This window comes from Phyllobates terribilis, unplaced genomic scaffold (assembly GCF_046119375.1).
Source record: "Phyllobates terribilis strain yellow unplaced genomic scaffold, ASM4611937v1 Scaffold_4__5_contigs__length_816908805, whole genome shotgun sequence".
NCBI classification, from domain to species: Eukaryota; Metazoa; Chordata; class Amphibia; order Anura; family Dendrobatidae; genus Phyllobates; species Phyllobates terribilis.
The window spans coordinates 74,416,625-74,439,474 of NW_027362764.1; the positions used below are offsets into that span (position 1 = coordinate 74,416,625).

A 22,850-nucleotide genomic window follows, 5' to 3' on the forward strand; every position below is an offset into this window, starting at 1 on the left:
CATTATAAGACTTTCTTCACACACATATAGAATACTATAAACTCCTTTAGCAGCATATGAAACTTTTTCAGTATAAAACTTTTTCAAGTAAAACATTCCTGAGCTCTGGCCGTTGTGCAACTTGTGACCAGGTAAAGGTGCAACAGTCCATTTGGTTCCGAGGTAGACGTTGCAGTTTCGTATAAAACCAGTAGGGGGCGCTTTAAGAAGCGCAACTATTTACAAGGGTGGCCGCTCTCAGTCCTCGGCCATTGGGGATAAGGGAGTGGCTGCTCACAGTCCTCAGCCTGGTTAGGGATTAGGGGCACACAAGTAACAGTCCACATTAGTCCCAACGGGGACCACACTCCACTCAGCAACAGTTTCTATACCCTTACGGGTAACTATATACAGTTCCATTTACCGTTCACTGGTAACGGTGTCCTCCTGATGCTTCCTCCTTGTACTCTTCAGACCCGTCCGGGCCCTCAGGGTAGTCCATGTCTGGGCGGTACCGCAGCTCCTCCTTTGTTAGACGGTGGACATGGAGGGCATACAGTCCCTTTGCGCCCTTGTGTAGCAGGCCTTGCGACCGGGCCTGGAGAAGGTCGCTGTTAATGACGCCCGGGGTCAGTGGGTGCGACTTTGGGCCTGGGCGCGGGCTGGTGGTGGCAGTGCCCAGGGCTGGAGGGCTCGGCTGCAGGGCTTGTTGCGGGGTCTGGAGCAGGTTGGTGTCTGCAGCACCCGGGATTGGCAGCTCCTCCATGGGGCCCGGGAGCAGGCTGACGCTGGCAGCGTCCGGGACAGGGAGACTCCTCTTACCTGCTCCCGCGACCGCTCCTGCATCACGCGTCTTCTCCTGGCGCTGGTCGGGGCCCGCGATGGCTGGGGCACTGCCGATGCTGGGCAGCTTAGTCTGCTGCCGGTCCGTCATCTTGCTCTCCGTTCCTGGTGTCCTCCTCCCCCCTGGTGGACCGTGGCCTACCTTGCGTTGATCTTCCTCCGTAGGCCGCGGCTCCGCAGTCGATCGTCGGGGTTGAGGACCTTGCGTCGCTCTCCTGCGACATCAGCGTCGCTCCCTCTCCCTTCCAGGACCTTACGCAGCGTCAGTGCGTGGGGCGGAGCTACAGATCTTGCGCGCTTTCGGCGTCCACGCCCCTCTTCTTCCCGCACGGCGTCCCGAAGATGGCGTCCGATGGCGGGAAGCGGCTGCGGATGGCGGGAAACGACCCAAGATGACGTCCGATGTCGGGAAAAGACCCAAGATGGCGTCTGATGGCGGGAATCGGCTCCGGATGGCGGGAAACGACTCCGGACGGCGGGAAACTTCTGGAAATGGCGGGAGACTTCTTTTCAAGGTACATGCACAATCTTCTTCAGGCACGCAATACCCGCTTGTGGCGGGTTGGTCTCGATCCTGCCGACTACGCCAAAGTTGACGCGCCCCCTGGGCCTGTGCTGGGGAACCCGGAGCCGGGCCTTCTGTAAGATACTGGGGGTTGTGGTCTCCGTGTGGCGGTGACCCGGTCCGTGCCCAGGGTGGTCAAACCAGTGGCAGTCTATTTGTGTTGTAATAAGTGTCCGACTACGCCACCCGTGGATTGCGGTCAGTGGGGACCGCCGCTGCGCTGCAGACCGCTGAGGCTGATGTTATATGCGCAGCCAAGAATGGGATAACTCCCCACGGGAGAAGTATTGCCTCAGGGCAGCTAGAGTAGATGATGGTAGTGATGGTGTGAGCGTCCCAATACTAATGGTGCTGGTGCGGCGATGAAACACAGAGACGTGTGGTTGCAGTTTCCAATGCTTTACTCACAGTTCTTTACTGGTCCTAGTCACCTCGGTACCGGCGGTGACTGCCCAAGCCGTGCTGCGTCCACCAGGCAAGGGGCTCGACCAACTCCCAGGCAATTCCAGAGCGTGGCACAGGACTCCCTTCCTTTCCTTTCTCTGGCCGTCCCCACCAGTGACCCACCTTTGTCCAGCTTCCTCGGGCCTTCTGTTGGTGAAACCTCTCTCCCGTTTCCCTGACCCTATGTGGTATGCTTTCCTGGTGGATGTAGTGAGGGGTCGCACCAAGATGTGGTCACAACCTCCGGTTTTGGCTGAGGATTAGTCGCCTCCACCAATTTGGGTTCCGGTACCCTGCTCTGCCAACCCTTCACCCGTTATCTCGTGGGTTTTTAGGGTTCCTTCTTCACTCGTGTCTCTGGGCCTTTCTCTGTGTTCCTGTTCCTTGCTTCCTTTCTTACTGTCCTTTCTGTTCCTTCTCCTTTCTCTCTCTCTCAGGCTCCGGCCTCCTGACAAGGCCTGCCTGCGGAGCAGAGCCCATGCAGGGGCTCTGCTTCCTGTCTTCTCCTCTCACTCTTGACTTCTTCTCTGCACTGCACTGCACTGACTCCTGTTCTAAGATGGTGCCCACCTTTTATACCTCCTTCTAACACCCGAGCCCAGGTGACTAGCAACCAATGGGCTCCTACCTATGCCCAGAGACCCACCCCTATCTGCTCCTACACCACTGGGTTTTCCTCCCCCTCCCCACTCCAGCCAGGGACAGATGCTGTCGTGCCTGCACTTCTGTCTAGTGGGAGCACCGTTGAGCTGTCCCTCGGAAATGGGGTGTGTGTGGTACATGCAGCTTACTGAGCCCTAGTCCATACTCCATCCTTACCCGGGAGTGGAATATCACACCTCTGGTTCGAGGTGCAATACCCCTGTAGCAGCCGAGCCCTCGGGGTGCTACATTAATTCATAGTTTCGATGCCTTCAGTGTGAATGTACAATTTTCATAGTCATGAAAATACAGAAAAATCTTTAAATGAGAAGCTGTTTCCAAACTTTTGGTCTGTACTGTATATATTTTTTTTATAGAAAGTGAAATTGAAAACTGCCTATTAAACTGATATTGATGCCAACATTTAGCATTTACAATTTAATGGGCATCCAGAGGTTAAGTTCTGCCACAACCTGACTGTTCTGATAACTATATACTCTGAAATTTCTCTCTGTCTACATGCATCCCTATTTTTATTGAGAGTTATATATAATATAATATAATATAATGGCATTATATATGTATAAGCTTGTTTATAAATATAAAGCAATATTCCTGATGTAAATGTCTAATTTGTCTTTGAGGTGTATTGGACCTGGCATGAGCCAAGAGTGGCTAAAGTTCAGGTGGTATGTGTATCTCTACTTTTTTTCTTTTCCCGTGTATTAAAAAAGCGTTTTTGGGACCTCTAACATATGACCATATAGTTTTAGAGCGGCGTACAAAAAAAAAATTGGGATTTTGCGTTAGTTCAGTTGAGTGCTGTCACGTAATACAGATATCAGAGGAGGCCACAGGAACGACAGTAATATTTAAGCATGAATCATGATGTGATGGATTGACCCAGAAATCACCATGTCCTCTTTATGCCACTGTTTTAGATTATATCAGTATCAATAGAAAAGTTTTGATTTGTGTCCCAATGATGCATTATTATATTAGACATCACCAATTAACAGTAAGCATTCTTCTCTCCCTCTATTTTCATTGCATTCTTTGATTGATATTAAAAAGGACCCGTCAGTTCTCCTGAAATATCTGGATCAGTGAAGATGGGTCCCAAAAACCCATGTGAATGGAGCAATGGTGCACATGCCTGACCATTCTCACAGGGGGGACATGGGACTCCCATTCTTCTTTTTAATAGGGAGGGGAATCCATGGTCTGACCCCAACCTATCGTGCATTTTTCACTATCCTATAATGAATTATGTTTTTAGAATGCCCCCTTATAACTGTGCACTGAGCTCTCCCTTTATTATTTTTACTGGAAACGTACGAGTAAGCTGACAATAAGATGTTACTATTTCTGTTTTGAATTGTTAAATATATTTCAAGAAGAATAGCAGGAATGGCACAGGACAGACGTTTTAGGAAATATATACTAAAACTTCCCATATCATATAGTACACATATATAAACTAATAAAAAATATGTAATGACAATATATTTGTAGGGGGAACACTTGCCATGACAGACAACAACCTCTTTATTTTTTTTATTATAATTTACACTCTCAAATGTGAAAAAAATTAATGAACTGCCAAACATAAAATCTATATATTTTTCCCGTAATCGAGCTCTGTGTAGCAGTGTGTGCAGGGTCTTGACTGGTGGATCGGAGTAAGCCATGTTGCTGCCACTGGATCCCGACTGTACTTCTGTAAGTCTGTAAATGTTTTACTTGTATCCCACCCTTAACCAGACACAGATGTTGGGTGTTTTGCTCACACTCTGCGTTTCTGTAACTTGGGGAATTATTTAAAATAAAACATTTGACAGATTTGTGTATTGGTGAAATCTAGGAGCAAAATGGAAGCAAGGGAATTCCATTTAGAAGTAGCATAGGGGACTAATTTGATCCAGCTTTTGGATATTTGGAAAGTGTCAAAAAGAAAAAATATAGACGGGATTGTGGCATGATTTTTTGGAAAGGATTTAGTATATAATCTCTGCTGTTATTCATAGACCGAGGCAGTGTTAAGGGACATTTATTTAGTTCTATGTAAATAAATGTTATTCTTACTATTGGATGAAGTACAGTTATGGATATTTAGGAAAGGTTGAAGTTCAGTCTGGCACACAAAATTCACCATATGCTTTGTTCAAATGGGCAATATGCTGTGGATTTTCTGCCAACATTTTTTTGGCATTTTAATTTTGCAGCAAATTCAATGGTGAATCTGCATCAGATTTTTTCCATTGTAATTTACGGCTCGTGTGGGTATGGATAAGTATTTTTCCAAAATTTGACATAGAGTAAAGACCATTATAAAATAGAAAAAAAACAATTCGCTACCTGTCAAATGCATTTCTGCTCTGCCGGTCCCTCAGAGACTGAGCTATGACATCCTGTCCATTGTCATCTGATTTCTGAGGACACTGATAGTATGCAGCAGTTAGGGGACTGATGGACTGGATGCAGGGCGCATGTGGTATAACAACGTCACGAGCCCTGAGAGACCAGGTGCACACATCACTGAGACGGCGCTGATAACCGAGGTGAGTACAGGATGGTTTTATTTTACGAGGGGAATATACCAATTAAGAAGGGGTTGTACAAGTAGAGCACAAACCCTTTGAAGTTCCTAAACATCCCCCCAGTGCACTTCAAGATTCATTTGCATATTATATCTACACTAGGTTTCTCATGACTGGCACACTGGAGTGCTACAAAAAAATATATAATTTTTATTGGGGGAAAATCCGCTATAACACTACTTCTTCCATGTGTATAAACTGTTATGGCTCAGTTTGAGGATTCGATCTGCTGACCTGTTGCTGCGTTGTCTGTTCCCCTTTCTGCTGAGCTATTGCCTTTTCGTCAAATTGTTTTTATTGTTTTTTTTTTAAGGGAAGAGGATTGCCTTTTCTTCCCTGTTCAAATGCTGTTTGTTCCAATTGTCTTTGTTCCCTCCTTCTTGGTTTGCTCCTATACAGGTATTTTCCATTTTCCTGTTTTGGTCTGTCCTATCACATTCTGGGTTGGGTTATATATGTTCCCCTTCACTGTACTTCCTTGCTGGTTATACCTCTAGGTGGACTTGGATTTAGGAGTTCCAGCCCTTCAGCTAAGGGGTTTACCTTTTTTGGTAAACACCAGTTGAATTCCTGCAATGAATCTGTTTGTTTTCCTTTCCAATTCCTCTTTTTAGGTTTTTGGGAAATTTTACCTGTTTCGTTTACTTTTGGCTCTCCATAGCTTTCCCTCTCTATCCTATATGAATGTGTTTCGTATCTTCCTGCACACTTTCCTCTCCTCTTGTTGGCAGTGTGTTGCGGCCTCCTCTCTGATTCTTCAGGTGGTACAAGAAACCCCTCAATGGCCTTTTAGTGAGCCAGGTCTGAGGTGGTGTTTTTGAGTTGTACAGCTAGGGTCTTTCTAGTCTGTTCAGGGCCAGTTGGGTGTGAGTTCGGCGTCTCCCTGTAGTAGGTCTTCCCTTTTTCTGTTACCCATGAGTGAGTGTGTGTTACGTTCATAACATAAACGTGCTGACAGTTCCTTTAAATTCCACTCCATTCGTGAATACAGGTCAAGTGACTGAAAAACCCTTCTTGTTGCGCTGCTCATACAAATCACTTATTGGAGGTTTTTCTTCCCCAGACTGTAAAGATTCACCAACCGCAAGCAAAAATTTTGAAAGTGGTGAGGAATTTACAAACTTGTAGAACCTTTAATTATAAAGCAATTAAACTTGATACTAGAAATCTGTCTTTATATTAAATGTCTTCTTCGTGTAGAAGTGAATATTTTTAGGTAGGATTGGTGATAAACGAATGATTACTGGGAGCTCGACCATTGGTGACCCATTGCCACCTAGCTGGTGGTGTGAATGTGTCCATGGCTCCATTCACATCTATGGAATAGGTATCTCCATCTGTCTCATAGAAGTGGAGGAGTAATACATTTATTTAGCAGGTAAACCTCATTAAGCAGTTTCTTTCAATCCTGTTATACATATATTATGCAATATGCTGTTTACACTGATTAGATTGACATTGACAGAAATTACGGTCACATAATAAACCGTCATTACACAAGGAATATTTTTTCCCATAGGGATTGGGCCGTTGTCACTCTTAATTCTTTTCTTTTAATTTTCTGCTGTAATTTAGGCGTGATGTCTCTGCTGCGGCCCCTGCTCTTGGATGTGGTCCCAACTATCCAGCAGACCTCTGCTTTGGCTCTTGGGAGACTCGCCAATTATAATGATGATCTGGCAGAAGCAGTTGTTAAAGGAGACATTCTTCCACAGCTTGTGTATTCTCTAGCCGAGCAGAACGTAAGTAAATACTTTATGGCTTTTTTAAAGACTTGATTCCATTGTGACAAGCATGAAATTATAGCCTGAAATAATTTATAAGAAGTGAGTGAATTCTCCAAATACGTCACATAGGGCTGCTGCAAGTTGAGGGCATCAAGGTCTGGATGATGATAGAGCTGGAAATATCGACATTTATGTAACATTTATGTATTAGGCTCCAAGGGGAGAAGGCACTCCTCCCATTACAGCTCAGATTAACTATCTGCCAGAGAGTTATCATTGTGTCTCTTAAGTAATAGGCTATGTGCCCACGATGCAGAAATGCTCCGGATTTTTCCTGAGCGTTTCTGCATCTCCCTGGCAGAAAAAACGCATGCGGATTGTACATGCGTTTTTCCTGCCAGGGACAAGCGGAAGTGAAGCGTTTTTCACATGCATTTCCGCATGCGGGCCGTTAAGCGCTTTCCAAGTGAATTTAGCTTCAGCGGCATGGATTTATATAGTGTGACCGAAAGAATGGTAAAAAAAAAAGAAATAAATATTATACAGTTATATGAAAAAGTTTGGGCACCCCTATTAATCTTAAGCTTAATGTTTTACAAAAATTGGTGTTTTTGCAACAGCTATTTCAGTTTGATAAATGTAATATCTGTTGGACACAGTAATGTTTCTGCCTTGAAATGAGGTTTATTGTACTAACAGAAAATGTGCAATCTGCATTCAAACAAAATTTGACAGGTGCATAAGTATGGGCACCTCACCAGAAAAGTGACATTAATATTTAGTAGATCCTCCTTTTGCAAAAATAACAGCCTCTAGTCGCTTCCTGTAGCTTTTAATGATTTCCTGGATCCTGGATGAAGGTATTTTTGACCATTCCTCTTTACAAAACAATTCCAGTTCAGTTAAGTTTGATGGTCGCCGAGCATGGACAGCCCTCTTCAAATGATCCCACAGATGTTCAATGATATTCAGGTCTGGGGACTGGGATGGCCATTCCAGAACATTGTAATTGTTCCTCTGCATGAATGCCTGAGTAGATTTGGAGCGGTGTTTTGGATCATTGTCTCGCTGAAAGATCCATCCCTTGCGTAACTTCAACTTTGTCACTGATTCTTGAACATTATTGTCAAGAATCTGCTGATACTGAGTGGAATCCATGCGTCCCTCAACTTTAACAAGATTCCCGGTGCCGGCATTGGCCACACAGCCCCAAAGCATGATGGAACCTCCACCAAATTTTACTGTGGGTAGCAAGTGTTTTTCTTGGAATGCTGTGTTTTTTTGCCGCCATGCATAACGCCTTTTTGTATGACCAAACAACTCAATCTTGGTTTCATCAGTCCACAGGACCTTCTTCCAAAAAGAAATTGGCTTCTCCAAATGTGCTTTTGCATACCTCAGCCGACTCTGTTTGTGGCGTGCTTGCAGAAACGGCTTCTTTCGCATCACTCTCCCATACAGCTTCTCCTTGTGCAAAGTGCGTTGTATAGTTGACCGATGCACAGTGACACCATCTGCAGCAAGTTGATGCTGCAGCTCTCTGGAGGTGGTCTGAGGATTGTCCTTGACTGATCTCACCATTCTTCTTCTCTGCCTTTCTGATGTTTTTCTTGGCCTGCCACTTCTGGCCTTAACAAGAACTGTCCCTGTGTTCTTCCATTTCCTTACTATGTTCCTCACAGTGGAAACTGACAGGTTAAATCTCTGAGACAGCTTTTTGTATCCTTCCCCTGAACAACTATGTTGAATAATCTTTGTTTTCAGATCATTTGACAGTTGTTTTGAGGAGCCCATGATGCTACTCTTCAGAGGAGATTCAAACAACTTGCAAGTGGCCACTTTAAGTAGCTTTTCTCATGATTGCATACACCTGGCTATGAAGTTCAAAGCTCAATGAGGTTACAAAACCAAAAAAAGGGCTTTAGTAAGTCAGTAAAAAGTAGGTAGGAGTATTTAAAACAAGAAAATGATAAGGGTGCCCATACTTATGCACCTGTCAAATTTTGTTTGAATGCAGATTGCACATTTTCTGTTAGTACAATAAACCTCATTTCAAGGCAGAAACATTACTGTGTCCAACAGTTATTACATATATCAAACTGAAATAGCTGTTGCAAAAACACCAATTTTTATAAAACATTAAGCTTAAGATTAATAGGGGTGCCCAAACTTTTTCATATAACTGTATTTACCTTCTGATGGCCCCCGGTGTCCTTGTCTTGGCTTGCCGGCAGCTCACGGTAGATTAAAGGACCTACTGACGTCAGCGGTCGCGTGACCTGTCACATGACTAAATGATGTCACCGCAGGTCCTTGAGTCCACCGCGATCTGCTGGAAAGCCGTGACAAGGACACCGGGGGCCATCAGAAGGTAAGTATAATTTATTTTTTATTTTATTATTTTTTTACAGGTACTATGGTACCCGGGCTCGGAGGAGAGTCTCCTCTTCTCCAAACCCGGGTACCATCCGCACATTGAAACGCATATAATCCGCATGTACAGACTCAGTGATATGTGCAGCATCTGAAACAACGGATACTGGAAGCCTGTGCTAGCATTTCTTCTGCGGTGTTGCTATCAGTGTGTCAAGAGTGGGAGAAGAGGTTTGCATTGACAATCCAACACGATGGCCAGCACTTTGATAACATTTTATAAGTGGTCATAAACTTGTAAAAAGCTCATGAAAGAATAAAGTTACGTTAAAACCAAGCGCGCCATTGTTTTTCTTATGAAATTCTCAATACGTTCGATGTGTCACATGACCCTCTTCCCATTGAAAAAATAACGTTGGATCCAAAATGGCCAACTTCAAAATGGCCGCCATGGTCACCACCCATCTGGAAAAGTTTTCCCCCTCCCATATACTAATGTGCCACAAACAGGAAGTTGATATCACCAACCATTCCCATTTAATTTAGGTGTATCCATATAAATGGCCCACCCTGTATATTTATGGCAATTGACAGGTCCTCTTTAAGGGAGTTTTATTTTTGTTAAAGGGGTATTCCCATCTCCAAGATCTTATCCCAATATGTAGTAGGTGTAATAATAATATTAGCAAATACCTCCAATTAAAAATATAGAAAACACTTTGGCCAGCATATTTGAAGCAGCGGGTAAGTGGTGTGGAGGGGATACCACTCACACCCCATAACCGCAAAGCAGCGCCTACTCAAAACAATTGATAGAAAACCGAAAAGGGCAAATGAGTAAACTGGCATAAATAAGCTTTATTATTAAAAATTCTTTTACATAGGTAGTATCAAAACATATAAAGACAATATATAGACTTGTGGATCAAAGAGGTCCCACCATATCCTTAGCCCCATAAAGAAATGGAAAACTAAATGTCTAGACAATACATCATAAATATACGATGGAAAGATAGGCATCAAGAAAAATGACTGTAAATGCACATGGGTCCCCTAAGGGAAGATATCCTGAGGGGAATCACCAAGATATATGACTGCACAGGATGGGCTCAGGTCAGTGGCTGCGGTATAACACTATGCCTAAGGATACCACCCCAAAAAGATTAAAGATAGAGAGTGAAAAAAGAAGAGAATGGGACAAGGAGAGAGCGGGAAAGATGGTACAAGCAAACATAAGGAGTAATAAAAAGTCAAGAGGGAATCAGGTCAATCAGGTAAGGAAGTATATCACTGGATTCATCCTATTCGTATATCACCCACACGACCAAAAAGTGACTCACCCACGAAAATGCTCGTACAGGGGACAGTGGAGGGCTGGTCACTCCTGTCAGGAACGGGCCTCGACGCGCGTTTCGCGACTGCTTTCTACTAAATGTAGTATAGTATTTTTGATTTGCTATGTCTCTTTCCTCGTGTGCAGGCATTGCGGGACCTAAGGTATCCATGGTTACGTCAATTGATAAAGTGACAGTTAGGCTGCGTGCACAGGATGCGTTTTTCATGCTTTTCCGCTGCAGAATTTCCGCAGCGGAAACGCATAAAAAACGCATGGTAATCCGCACCCCATGGTCCCCAATGGCATTCTGCAATGTCAATGCACATGCTGTGGATTTTTCCGCAGCGTTTCTGTAGCGCTCATAAATCCACAGCATGTTCATTAATTTTGCATTGAGACGCATAGAATGCGCGTCTGTACATTTGTACACGCGGATAATATGCGTCTCTATGTGCGGATGGTACCCAGTTCTGGAGGAGAGAAGACTCTCATCCAGACCTGGGTACCATTGTACCTGTAAAAAAAGAATAAAATACAAAATAAAGTTTATATTCACCTGTCCAACGGCTTCTCTGCATGCCGGCAGCGCTGAAGGACCTTCGGTGACGTCACAGTCATGTGACCGCAGGCCCTTCACCGCTGTGTCTCGCGATATGCCGGCAGCCGGGAACCAGACAGGAAGGAGCGCTGCAGCACACGACGGGGCATCGGGGGTGAGTATAGCTTTATTTTAAGCATTGTTTTACGGTCACACTATATATGCTGTTTGCATGGATTTATATAGTGTGACCTAGTTGTCAAGCACTTTCCAAGTGATGCTATTGCCTGGAAAGCGCTTGTCAATCTGCATGCGGAAACGCATGTGGATCCGCATGTATTCTGCAGGAAAAACGCATGCACAATCTTCATGCGTTTTTTTCTGCCAGGGAGATGCAGAAATGCTGCAGAAATTTTCTGCTTCATTTCTGCATCGTGGGCACATAGCCTTAGTTAGCTAGCTGCTAGTGGTCGTAACCGTGGATACCTAAGGTCCTGTATTGCCTGCACATGAGGTGAATGGCGAATCAAAATACTATACTACATTTCTAATTGGAGATATTAGCTAATATTATTATTATTATTACTGCTATTACATATTGGGATTGGATCTTGGAGATCGGAATACCCCTTTAAGTACTAATTTGTAGAATTATTATTATTTTTAATGATCTTTTTTGGCTTCACTGTACTAGTCCGTTCTTACATTGAATCTAATTCACATTGAAATTACTTTACGATCCTGGTACTGAAGGCCAATTGAAATAAATTATCTTTCACATCAATGACAAATAATAAAAAATATAATTCATCATTGACAAAATTGATTCTTTTTGCATAAAAACGTGAGCAGTCTCTGATCGAATGGAAGTTCATATCCCGATCATTTAGGATCATGCAGACATCTAATATTGCTACTCGTCTATTGTTTTAAGTCTGCAAGTCTTTAACAAACAGGTCACCAATTAGGGGATATTAGCTATTTGCTGTTAATAAAGATCTCATTCTCTAGGCCTGCCTCATCCGGGATTGCTCAAGGCATCCCCAGGCCTTACTTAAAGCCACCCCCAGGCCTGCCCCGTAACCTCCCCTGGGCCTGCCTTTAGCCTTCCTTTTTCTTGCCTTCTATGTTGGAAATACTCTCATTGTATTGAATTGCGGCTTTGAATACTTGTGTTTGCATAAATAATTCATGTGTATATTGATGAATAGAGCCTAAATGACAGTCTGCTGGATAATAGAGATACTTAACCCAGAAAAGGCAGCTGCTTGTTTATTTAAAACAACAATTTCAGATATATAAAAGGTCTCTCAAAAGTTTACCAGAATTGATGAAACTAAATGGAATTAAAATACACTCTCCGTACACAAGAGAAATCATTGAGCTTACAGTCATTTAACCAGTTCTAGGGTAGAAACTATGTATCCTGCCTTACTAAATATGTGCATGTTGCCTCCAACAAGACTGGTACTGTTATTAAAAGTCCTAGTGGATGCTAGAACAGCACATACCTTTGCTTTAATCTTTTAGAGGTTTTTTTTCCTGTCATATGTAAATTAAAGGGGTTGTCTGGCTTAGAAAACCTGTTTTTACTCAAAGTATAAGAAAGGGTATCTTATACATAACATAAACAACTTTTTGATCTTAAAGGCAGGGCTGTGGAGTCGGTAAGCCAAATCACCGACTCCGACTTCTCAATTTCTCCAACTCCGACTCCACAGCACTGCCTCACTACTAAGCATGTACATAAAGTGCAGCACAGATTCATCTCAACTAAACGCCGAGATCCTTAGATCAGGAATAGAACAGACATTTATAGGACATTTCATAACTGTCTCAAATTCTTATGAAAACATTTACAGCACCTCCTGAATTGAACTACTGGACCCAATTTAATATGCAGTATATTTTAGGAGTCGGGGGTCGGTTCATTTTATACTGACTCCGACTCTGCAGCCCTGCTTAAAGGGAATTTGTCACCCAGTTTTTGCTACCACATATGAGAGCAGCATGTTGTATGGGCAGAGACCCTGATACCAGCGATGTATCACTTTTTTTTACTGGGTGCTGCATATCTAGCAGTTCTCTGAATACTGAACTCTGTGTAACCCTGCCCACACCATTGATTGGTAGCTTTCTGTGTACACTGTGCATAGGCAGAAAATTGCCAATCACTAGTGGGGGCGAGGCTGGAAAACCTGGCAGCAGGTTTACTAGTCCTCTAGTGATAATCCTCTGCTGATAAAACTGTGATTTTATAAGAAATACACTAAGCAGCTTAGTAAGTGACACATTGCTGGAATCAGGGTCTCTGTCCCTACATTATGCTGCTCTCAGATTATGTAGCAAAAACCTGGTGATAGATTTCCCTTAATAGGCACTGTGTAATGCTTTGTTTTCCCAGTCGGGGCATTGCAGAAGAATTAAATACTTGCAGGTCGATTTCTTCACAACTGATCACTGTAGATGCCAGTAGCAAGAATACCAGATTATTGTTGGAGGACTCTTCTGGGGCAGTGGATTGTCCTAAGTAGCAGGGCTGTGGAGTCGGTAAGCCAAACCTCCGACTCCGACTCCTCAATTTCAATGACACCGACTCTGACTCCCTCATACATGGCTCATGTTTAAGTGATAAATTTACTGTAGCACAGATTTATCTCAGCTAAAAGTCTAGACCTTTAGATCAGGAATAGGACAGACATTTATAGGACATTTCATAATTTCCCAAATTCTTATGAAAAAATATTTCCCACAAACTGCATTGAACTTCTGTACCCAATTTATTATATATTTTATTAGTTGGAGTCGGTCCATTTTATACCGACTCTGACTCCACCAAAATGGGCTCCAACTCCAACTCCACAGCCCTGCTAAGTAGGCAGTGCCTGCTGTTTTTCAATATACTATTGGCGGAATATACTGGCCAAATTTATGTCAATTTTTTGGCATTAAAAAGTTGGTACTTTTGGTGTACATCACGACTTTGCTAAAATTTATGGTCTAAATTGTTTTTGGCCTACTGTTAAAGTTCAAAAGAAGTGGTTGGGGTTAATGATGGGGTGTGGGGCCACCCGTAGAATGACGCATTTACACCACTGATTGGAATAAATTATAGCACAAATCTATACCTGCTCATAGCGTCCACCAAATAACAATTTTGGCACATTTTTCTCCAATATACTCTAGTTTAAAGGGTTTGCCAGCTAAAAGTATTAGATGTCAAATAAGCTTAAAATTAAAACGTTGGGCAACTAATATACTTTATGTTTGGAAAGTGCCCTGATCTTCCTGTATATATGCCTCAATCCCTGGTCCTGGCAGATCCTCTCACACAGGACAGCATTTCCTTTAATGGGACACAACACTGCTCACATGATCATCTTCATCACTTCTCCCCGATGCAGCTCTCCTCTCCTGGCATTGTCATGTCACTACATTGTGAATGTCATTACAGTGGCGGGGAGGAAAGCTGCAGTGTGTAGCAGTGATGAAAATGATCATGGAAGCAGTGTTTGTTACATACAGCGCTCTGGATCTATCCTAGGTATCGTGGTAGTGTTCGTGGATACCCGGGATAGATACAGAGCATTGTATGTAAGGACATTGCAGCTCCTGCAGCTCTCCTCCCCAAGCTTTTATAATGACAATGATCAGGTTTAAGGTAGAGTCAGACAACCGTATTATTCAGATGGGGATCTCAACGCAATGCTCGGACGTGCTGGTGGCTCTCCCAGCCCAAGGGTGACAGCATGTATTCCTATGCAGCTGTCACGCTAGGGTCGGGAGAGCTGACTGCCAGTCTTAGCATTGCATTGCGATCCCCGTCCTAGTTATACGGCCATCTGACTCTTCCCTTAGACACATTAGTCTCTTCAGATCACAATGAAGAAAACATTTCTGACGTTCTATAAGAATGTTTGCTTTTTTTTTCCTAATGCATGGCCTTCTTTAAATTGAGTCATAAAAGGGAAAAAGTAAACTCCCCCAGAGAAGAATCCCTGTTAGCGCTCCCTTAATTGAAAGAGAAATTAGCATGTTAGGCACCCTAAACTTTAGAAGCAATATATCTCCACCATGGAGAGGAGAAATGAAAAAAAGGAATACTGTGTTATTCAACTGTTCAGCAATTTTATCATGGGCTAGCCAGTTTAAAGGGGTTGATATGTTAAAACAAGTAATCACTTATGAAGTTACTTATCCTGTAGATAAGTGATCAGTGGGTTTCTCACTGCTGGGACCTGAACCGATCGGCAAATTTGGAGAACTTTTATCCCTGGTACAAAACGGAGCAGCTAGTTGGATGCATGCGCGGCACGCAATTCATTCTCCATGATGCTGCCGGAAAAAGCGCAGCGCTCGGCAGCCTCATAGGGAGCAGTGATCGAGCATGTGCACTGCTACTCCATTCTAAAGGATAACAAAAATTCCCTGTTCTACCGTCCCAGCAGTCGGACATCCACCGATCAACACGTTATCACCTATCCTGTGAGTAGGTGATTATTTGTCTTCACTGGACAATCCCTTTGACATGCAAAAATTCATGAAAGGTGGTCTTTAATTCATGTATGTCTAGAGAAATCACCTTGTTGTATTCTGAGATGACTTAGAATGTATAGTTGTGAAATCAGTATTATCAGAGTCATTCAAGGATTGGGAATACACGTGCATCACATACTGTATGTCTACTATGTGACTGTTATATGAGGTGTTGAATCCATACATAAACAGTATATATATAGTACATTATAAGACAGTTCTTCATTTTCATTTTCCCTTTAAATATCAGAGCTGAGATTGGTGTTATCCCGGGCATTCCTGCCTGCTAGCACTTACTGAGCTGAGGTCCTGAGAGGATGTTGTGTTTCATTGAAAAGGGATCAGCAGTCTTACCCTGAGGTGTTTATCATGCTGCCTGCCATCACAGTACATAGCCAGTGTAGAAACAATCAGTGCCGTCATCCCTGGGGAATAGCCACATTAAGCACCTTCCTTCTAAATGTGTTTTCACTTGTCTTCTTTTTGGTTAGGGCTTAGTCTTGTCTCAGGCTTTGGATGTTCTGTAGCATTCAGCTATCTTTAAGTGTTCATTAGATTTGTGTTTTATTAATGTTTTATCAAATTCTTATTTGCTTACTCTCTCTTGTTTTCTTGTTTATTTTTATTTGTTGTTGTTGTTTTTGTTTTGTGAGGATGTGTGGGGGAGGGAATGTCAGATAGGAAAATAGCCAGAAGTTAGATGATGCATGCAAATGTGTGCAGTGTTGCATGTTGCAGTGTATTCCTGCCAAGAGTTTCTGTGTAAAAGTACAGCTATCATGGAAACATCTTTATGTCCCCAGCACAGATATGACAGTTCAGAGAGACAAAGCATGCTATGATTATTTTTGTAAGTGGATTGTTTTCTGCCACGTGTGAATAAGATTTAGTTGAATGTCATCCACTTTGCTGTCACTGTAATACCCTGAGAGTTTTCCAACAGCAAATCCAGCAGGAATATCCACAGAATATCCATTACATGTAAATTTTATCTTTATCCATACTGAATTAATGCACATAGTGATGGTAAGTCCTGTATGGGAACCAGAAGCGCTGCTGCCTGACCTCTATTATCTCTGATGTACAGTAGGTAGACCAGTAAGGATGTATGGTAAATGTAGTCTACATTTCTCACTCCTGATTAGCTTTTTTTGATGGCACTTAAGTTTTGGATTAATGTAAGTGGTCTGTCCAGCCCAGTATAGCTATGTAATATAAAGGCCCCCATACCAATTAGACTAACATTGGCTGAACCGAATGCGTATGGGGGTCTCCCACTGTTCCCTAATAGATGATAACAGGAGACAGAAGTATCTGACATGTCCCATTTCAGACTGCTGATCCTTTTGTTTTCTAAGAGATAAACTGCCGCCAAAGATGTCGGCTCTCATAAAGAATACAGGAGCGCTCGGCCAGCTGAGCTCTCCTGTGTATGGGAGAGTCGGAGAAGATAACTGTCGGCCGAACTATCGGGCCAGATCTTTGTCTGATAGCTGTCTAAAGTGTATGGGGGCTTTAGCCTACATTGGCACAAATTTTCCTTGTGTAAATCTGCTGCATTTTACAGTACCAGCAAAATGTATACATTTTAACTTAATCTAATCCACATTCTGCGTTCTGTCTTGGTGCAGAAATTGCCTTTTGTTATGTATTTATAATCCGCAGCTTGTCCGTTTCTGCTGTGTTTTTTTTGTTGTTGTTGTTGCAGATTTTACCCATTCATTACAATAAGGATCCTGAAATCTGCAGGTTTAATCGTTGATCTGGCTTTGTTTGGTTGCGTTGTTTTGGTGCTGTTATGCAGCGAAAAAAAAATGCATCAATAAGTGTGGAAAATGTGCCCTGATTTTGATGTAGAACTTTAGTGTAGGAATACACACCAAATATGCCGCGTGTGAATCTACCCTTCACAGCACTCATGGATGGTAATGAGTAGCCATATAATGCATGGTCACTTCTCACCTCTCTGCTTTATAATGAGATCCTATTTGCACCTAATAGTGGTTATGAATCGGAAGTATATCTTATGGCATATCATTTCTTGCTGCTGATGCAAAATTTTATGTATCTAATATTAATAATCATGATTACAATAAATATATGTGTAGCTGAGTTAAATAAAACAATAGCAGACAAGCATTCAGTCATCACCTAAGTACTTTTCCTTCTCCGTTAGAGTTCAGGACTTAACCATCTAATGTCAACTTATTAAAAATGAAACTCTTCCACCCTGTCGTGGCAGCCAAAGGATTAGCTTCCACATTTCTGACAGGTTTATTCGAGAAGCAGTAGACGTGGGAACAGCTTTAAAAATTAATTATGTAATTTTTTGATGTCCTTCTGGTGCTTTTTTGCGGCACATTCGGTCTCTGGTAACCTTCAATATTCTGGACAGTGTGGACAATAACATGTAGCGCCCTATCCATGCTGCTATAAATAGATCAATTAACCCATTCACCGGTGTAGGGGCCAGCTGGGAGCACTTTCCGAGGCCTCTCAGGGTTAATTTAAAAAAAAAAATGTCAGGATGATAAACTGCCCGGAGTACTGAAGCACAAACACATTTAATCTGTCTCTCAGTTCCAGAGTTGCTGGAAGTGATCCAGCTTCAGCAAATAAACTGAAGTAAGTGGAAACTTTCTCAGTCTTGGTTCCGAGAACTGACAGTGAACTGTGCCTGGCCGGACGGTTCCCTGCTTCCCTATCCCCGAATCAGATTGATAGAAGTGGACTGAACCTGTATTGTGTAGCAATCATTAAACTGTTCACTGTGTGAATGCACAATAAGACTTTTAGCGGTATACGTTGGTATGTTTTGCCACTTTTTTGCCTTATTTTTGCTAGTGATATTTCTAAAAATGAAGTCCATATTTGCCCTGTAATCACTGTCTGTTTCGGCCGCAGTATACATTCACAGGCAGATTTCCATTTTTATAGAGCGAGTGCCCAACGCTCTAGGCCTGGACTCCCTGTTTGCCTGCCGTCAGAGAAGAGTTTGCAGTGCATTTGTTCATATTTGCTTTGTGATGAATCCAATAGGGAAAGAAAATCTTCTGGTGTGATCCTTGGCCCTTTCTCAAAGAAGCATTTGTCTACGGAGAGGAAAAATCAATTGTGGATTCCAAAAATATAAAATTTTAAAAATGCTGCACACTAAGACTACAGTGACCTGAGATATAGGAGTGCAGATTGTTACACCCGCAGTGTACATGCAGCAGTCTGAATGGTTTTCTTTATTGGATGTATTTAGACAATGTTCACATGGCAAAACTAATTAACTTTATTTCATGGCAGCTCCCAGATGTGCGAATAGTAAATTCAATATTCCACTGGTAAGCATTCTTTGTTTTTCATTATTCAATATGATGAAAAATTTTTTACAAATATATTTAGTCAAACAGAAAGTTTCCATTATTTTGTAGTAATAATAAGAATTATTTTTATTTCTATCACTTTACAATTCAGAGGGGACATGTACAGACAATAAAGACATTACAGAGTAACACATAATTCAACAGATACCAAGAGGAGTGAGAGCCCTCCTCGCAAGCTTACAATGTATGCTACAACCCCTGGCAAAAATTATGGAATCACCGGGCTCGGAGGATGTTCATTCAGTTGTTTAATGTTGAAAAAAGCCGATCACAGACATGGCACAAAACTAAAGTCATTTCAAATGGCAACTTTAGGGCTTTAAGAAACACTAAAAGAAATCAAGATTAAAAATGTGGTACTCAGTAAGGGTAATTTTTTTTCAGACCAAGCAGAGGGAAAAAATTATGGAATCACTCAATTCTGAGTAAAAAATTATGGAATCATGAAAAACAAACACACAAAAGAACACTCCAATACATCACCAGTATTTTGTTGCACCACCTCTGGCTTTAATAACAGATTGCAGTCTCTGAGGCATGGACTTAATGAGTGACAAACAGTACTCTTCATCAATCTGGCTCCAACTTTCTCTGATTGCTGTTGCCAGATCAGCTTTGCAGGTTGGAGCCTTGTCATGGACCATTTTCTTCAACTTCCACCAAAGATTTTCAATTGGATTGAGATCCGGACTATTTGCAGGCCATGACATTGACCTTATGTGTCTTCTTTCAAGGAATGTTTTCACAGTTTTTGCACTATGGCAGGATGCATTATCATCTTGAAAAATGATGTCATCATCCCCAAACATCCTTTCAATTGATGGGATAAGAAAACTGTCCAAAATATCAATGTAAACGTGGGCATTTATTGAAGATGTAATGACAGCCATCTCCCCAGTGCTTTTACTTGACATGCAGCTCCATATCATCAATGACTGTGGAAATTTGCATGTTCTCTTCATGCAGTCATTTTTATAAATCTCATTGGAACGGCACCAAACAAAAGTTCCAGCATCATCACCTTGCCTAATGCAGATTCGCGATTCATCTCTGAATATGACTTTCATTCAGTCATCCACAGTCCACGATTGCTTTTCCTTAGCTCTTTGTCACCTTGTTTTTTTCTGTTTAGGTGTTAATGATGGCTTATGTTTAGCTTTTCTGTATGTAAATCCCATTTCCTTTAGGCGGTTTCTTACAGTTTGGTCACAGACATTGACTCCAGTTTCCTCCCATTCGTTCCTCATTTGTTTTGTTGTGCATTTCGTGTTTTGGAGACATATTGCTTTAAGTTTCTGGTCTTGACGCTTTGATGTCTTCCTTGGTCTACCAGTATGTTTGCCTTTAACAACCTTCCCATGTTGTTTGTATTTGGTCCAGATTTTAGACACAGCTGACTGTGAACAACCAACATCTTTTGCAACCTTGCGTGATGATTTACCTTCTTTTAAGAGTTTTATAATCCTCTCCTTTGTTTTAATTGACATCTCTCCTGTTGGAGCCATGATTCATGTCAGTCCACTTGGTGCAACAGCTCTCCAAGGTGTGATCACTCTTTTTTAGATGCAGATTAACTAGTAGATCTAATTTGATGCAGGTGTTAGTTTTGGAAATGAAAATTTACAGGGTGATTCCATAATTTTTTCCTCAGAATTGAGTGATTCCATAATTTTTTCCCTCTGCTTGGTCTGAAAAAAATTACCCTTACTGAGTACCACATTTTTAATCTTGATTTCTTTTAGTGTTTCTTAAAGCCCTAAAGTTGCCATTTGAAATGACTTTAGTTTTGTGCCATGTCTGTGATCTGCTTTTTTTCAACAACATTAAACAACTGAATGAACATCCTCCGAGCCTGGTGATTCCATAATTTTTGCCAGGGGTTGTATATGTTAAATGGATACCCAAAATAGTACCCATGAACAATAATAGTTCCCATGCCTGAACAGAGAAATGGCAATTTAAAGAGAATTTGTCACCTCCTAATCTGAGAGCAGCATAATGTAAGGGCAGACACCCTAATACTACTATGTGTCACTTACTGGGCTGATTGCTGTAGTATTGATAAAATCACTGTTTTAGTCTGGAAGGGAAATGATTCAATTGTCTGAACCGAAACCAAGGCCTTGATTTTCTGAAGAACTGTGTCTTGGTAATGGGCAACAAGATCCTCCAATAAGCTGCAGTTAAACTGCAAGATAATCATGAATGATTGTTCTTAAAAATGCTCATTTCATGATTATCTTGCCATGTAAATAGGATGCTGATCTCCCTATGAATGAGCAAAACACTCGTTCATCCGGTGAAATGATCTTTAGTACAGCGCAAAAACCCATTGTGTGCAGCTGGCAAGATCAAATCCAGTACAGTCAGCTAATCAACGAGGGATATCACCAGGGCCTGCATTAGGGACAGGCTGACTAGGCATCTGCCTCAGGCTCCACCCCCCCCAGGGGTCGCCAATCAGTGACACGCTGCCCGTGAGTCAGGGGGACGCAAGCGCTGGCCCCCCTCCTTCCGCATCGCACATTCAACTGTATCGGCATCTATGATGCCGTTACAGTTGAAAGCAATGATGCAGGAGAGAGCGTCATATGACTGCATTATACTCTGAGGTGGCTGCATTATACTCTGGGATGGCTGCATTATACTCTGAGGTGGCTGCATTATATTCTGGGGTGGCTGCATTATACTCTGGGGTGGCTACATTATACTCTGGGTGGGGTGGCTGCATTATACTCTGGGTGGGGTGGCTGCATTATACTCTGGGGTGGCTGCATTATACTCTGGAGTGGCTGCATTATACTCTGGGATGGCTGCATTATACTCTGGGATGGCTGCATTATACTCTGGGGTGGCTGCATTATACTCTGGGATGGCTGCATTATACTCTGGGGTGGCTGCATTATACTCTGGGGTGGCTGCATTATACTCTGGGGTGGCTGCATTATATTCTGGGGTGGCTGCATTATACTCTGGGGCGGCTACATTATACTCTGGGATGGCTGCATTATACTCTGGGATGGCTGCATTATACTCTGGGGTGGCTGCATTATACTCTGGGGTGGCTGCATTATACTCTGGGATGGCTGCATTATACTCTGGGGTGGCTGCATTATACTCTGAGGTGGCTGCATTATACTCTGGGGTGGCTGCATTATACTCTGAGGTGGCTGCATTATTCTCTGAGGTGGCTGCATTATACTCTGGGGTGGCTGCATTATACTCTGAGGGCGGCTACATTATACTCTGGGGTGGCTGCATTATACTCTGGGATGGCTGCATTATACTCTGGGTGGGGTGGCTGCATTATACTCTGGGGTGGCTGCATTATAGTCTGGGGTGGCTGCATTATACTCTGGGTGGGGTGGCTGCATTATACTCTGGGGTGGCTGCATTATACTCTGGGGTGGCTGCATTATACTCTGGGGTGGCTGCATTATACTCTGGGGTGGCTGCATTATACTCTGGGGTGGCTACATTATACTCTGGGTGGGGTGGCTGCATTATACTCTGGGTGGGGTGGCTGCATTATATTCTGGAGTGGCTGCATTATACTCTGGGGTGGCTACATTATACTCTGGGTGGGGTGGCTGCATTATACTCTGGAGTGGCTGCATTATACTCTGGTATGGCTGCATTATACTCTGGGATGGCTGCATTATACTCTGGGGTGGCTGCATTATACTCTGGGGTGGCTGCATTATACTCTGGGGTGGCTGCATTATGCTCTGGGGTGGCTGCATTATACTCTGAGGGCGGCTACATTATACTCTGGGGTGGCTGCATTATACTCTGGGATGGCTGCATTATACTCTGGGATGGCTGCATTATACTCTGAGGGCGGCTACATTATACTCTGAGGTGGCTGCATTATACTCTGAGGTGGCTGCATT

The 22,850-nt window shown here is 42.7% G+C and overlaps 1 protein-coding gene across 3 annotated transcripts in view; it reads left to right on the plus strand.

Annotated features, from left to right (window-relative positions):
- The window catches only part of SPAG6 (sperm associated antigen 6), a 229,105-nt gene that overhangs the window by 64,358 nt on the left and 141,897 nt on the right, over window positions 1-22,850 (plus strand). For 2 of the 3 annotated variants that reach the window (XM_073676499.1, XM_073676500.1), the window contains one exon: window positions 6,649-6,815. In XM_073676499.1, coding sequence (XP_073532600.1) covers window positions 6,649-6,815 — 167 coding nt within the window. Of the gene's footprint in view, window positions 1-6,136; window positions 6,179-6,648; window positions 6,816-22,850 lie in introns of all 3 variants that reach the window. The other variant, XM_073676498.1, reaches the window with a different exon arrangement.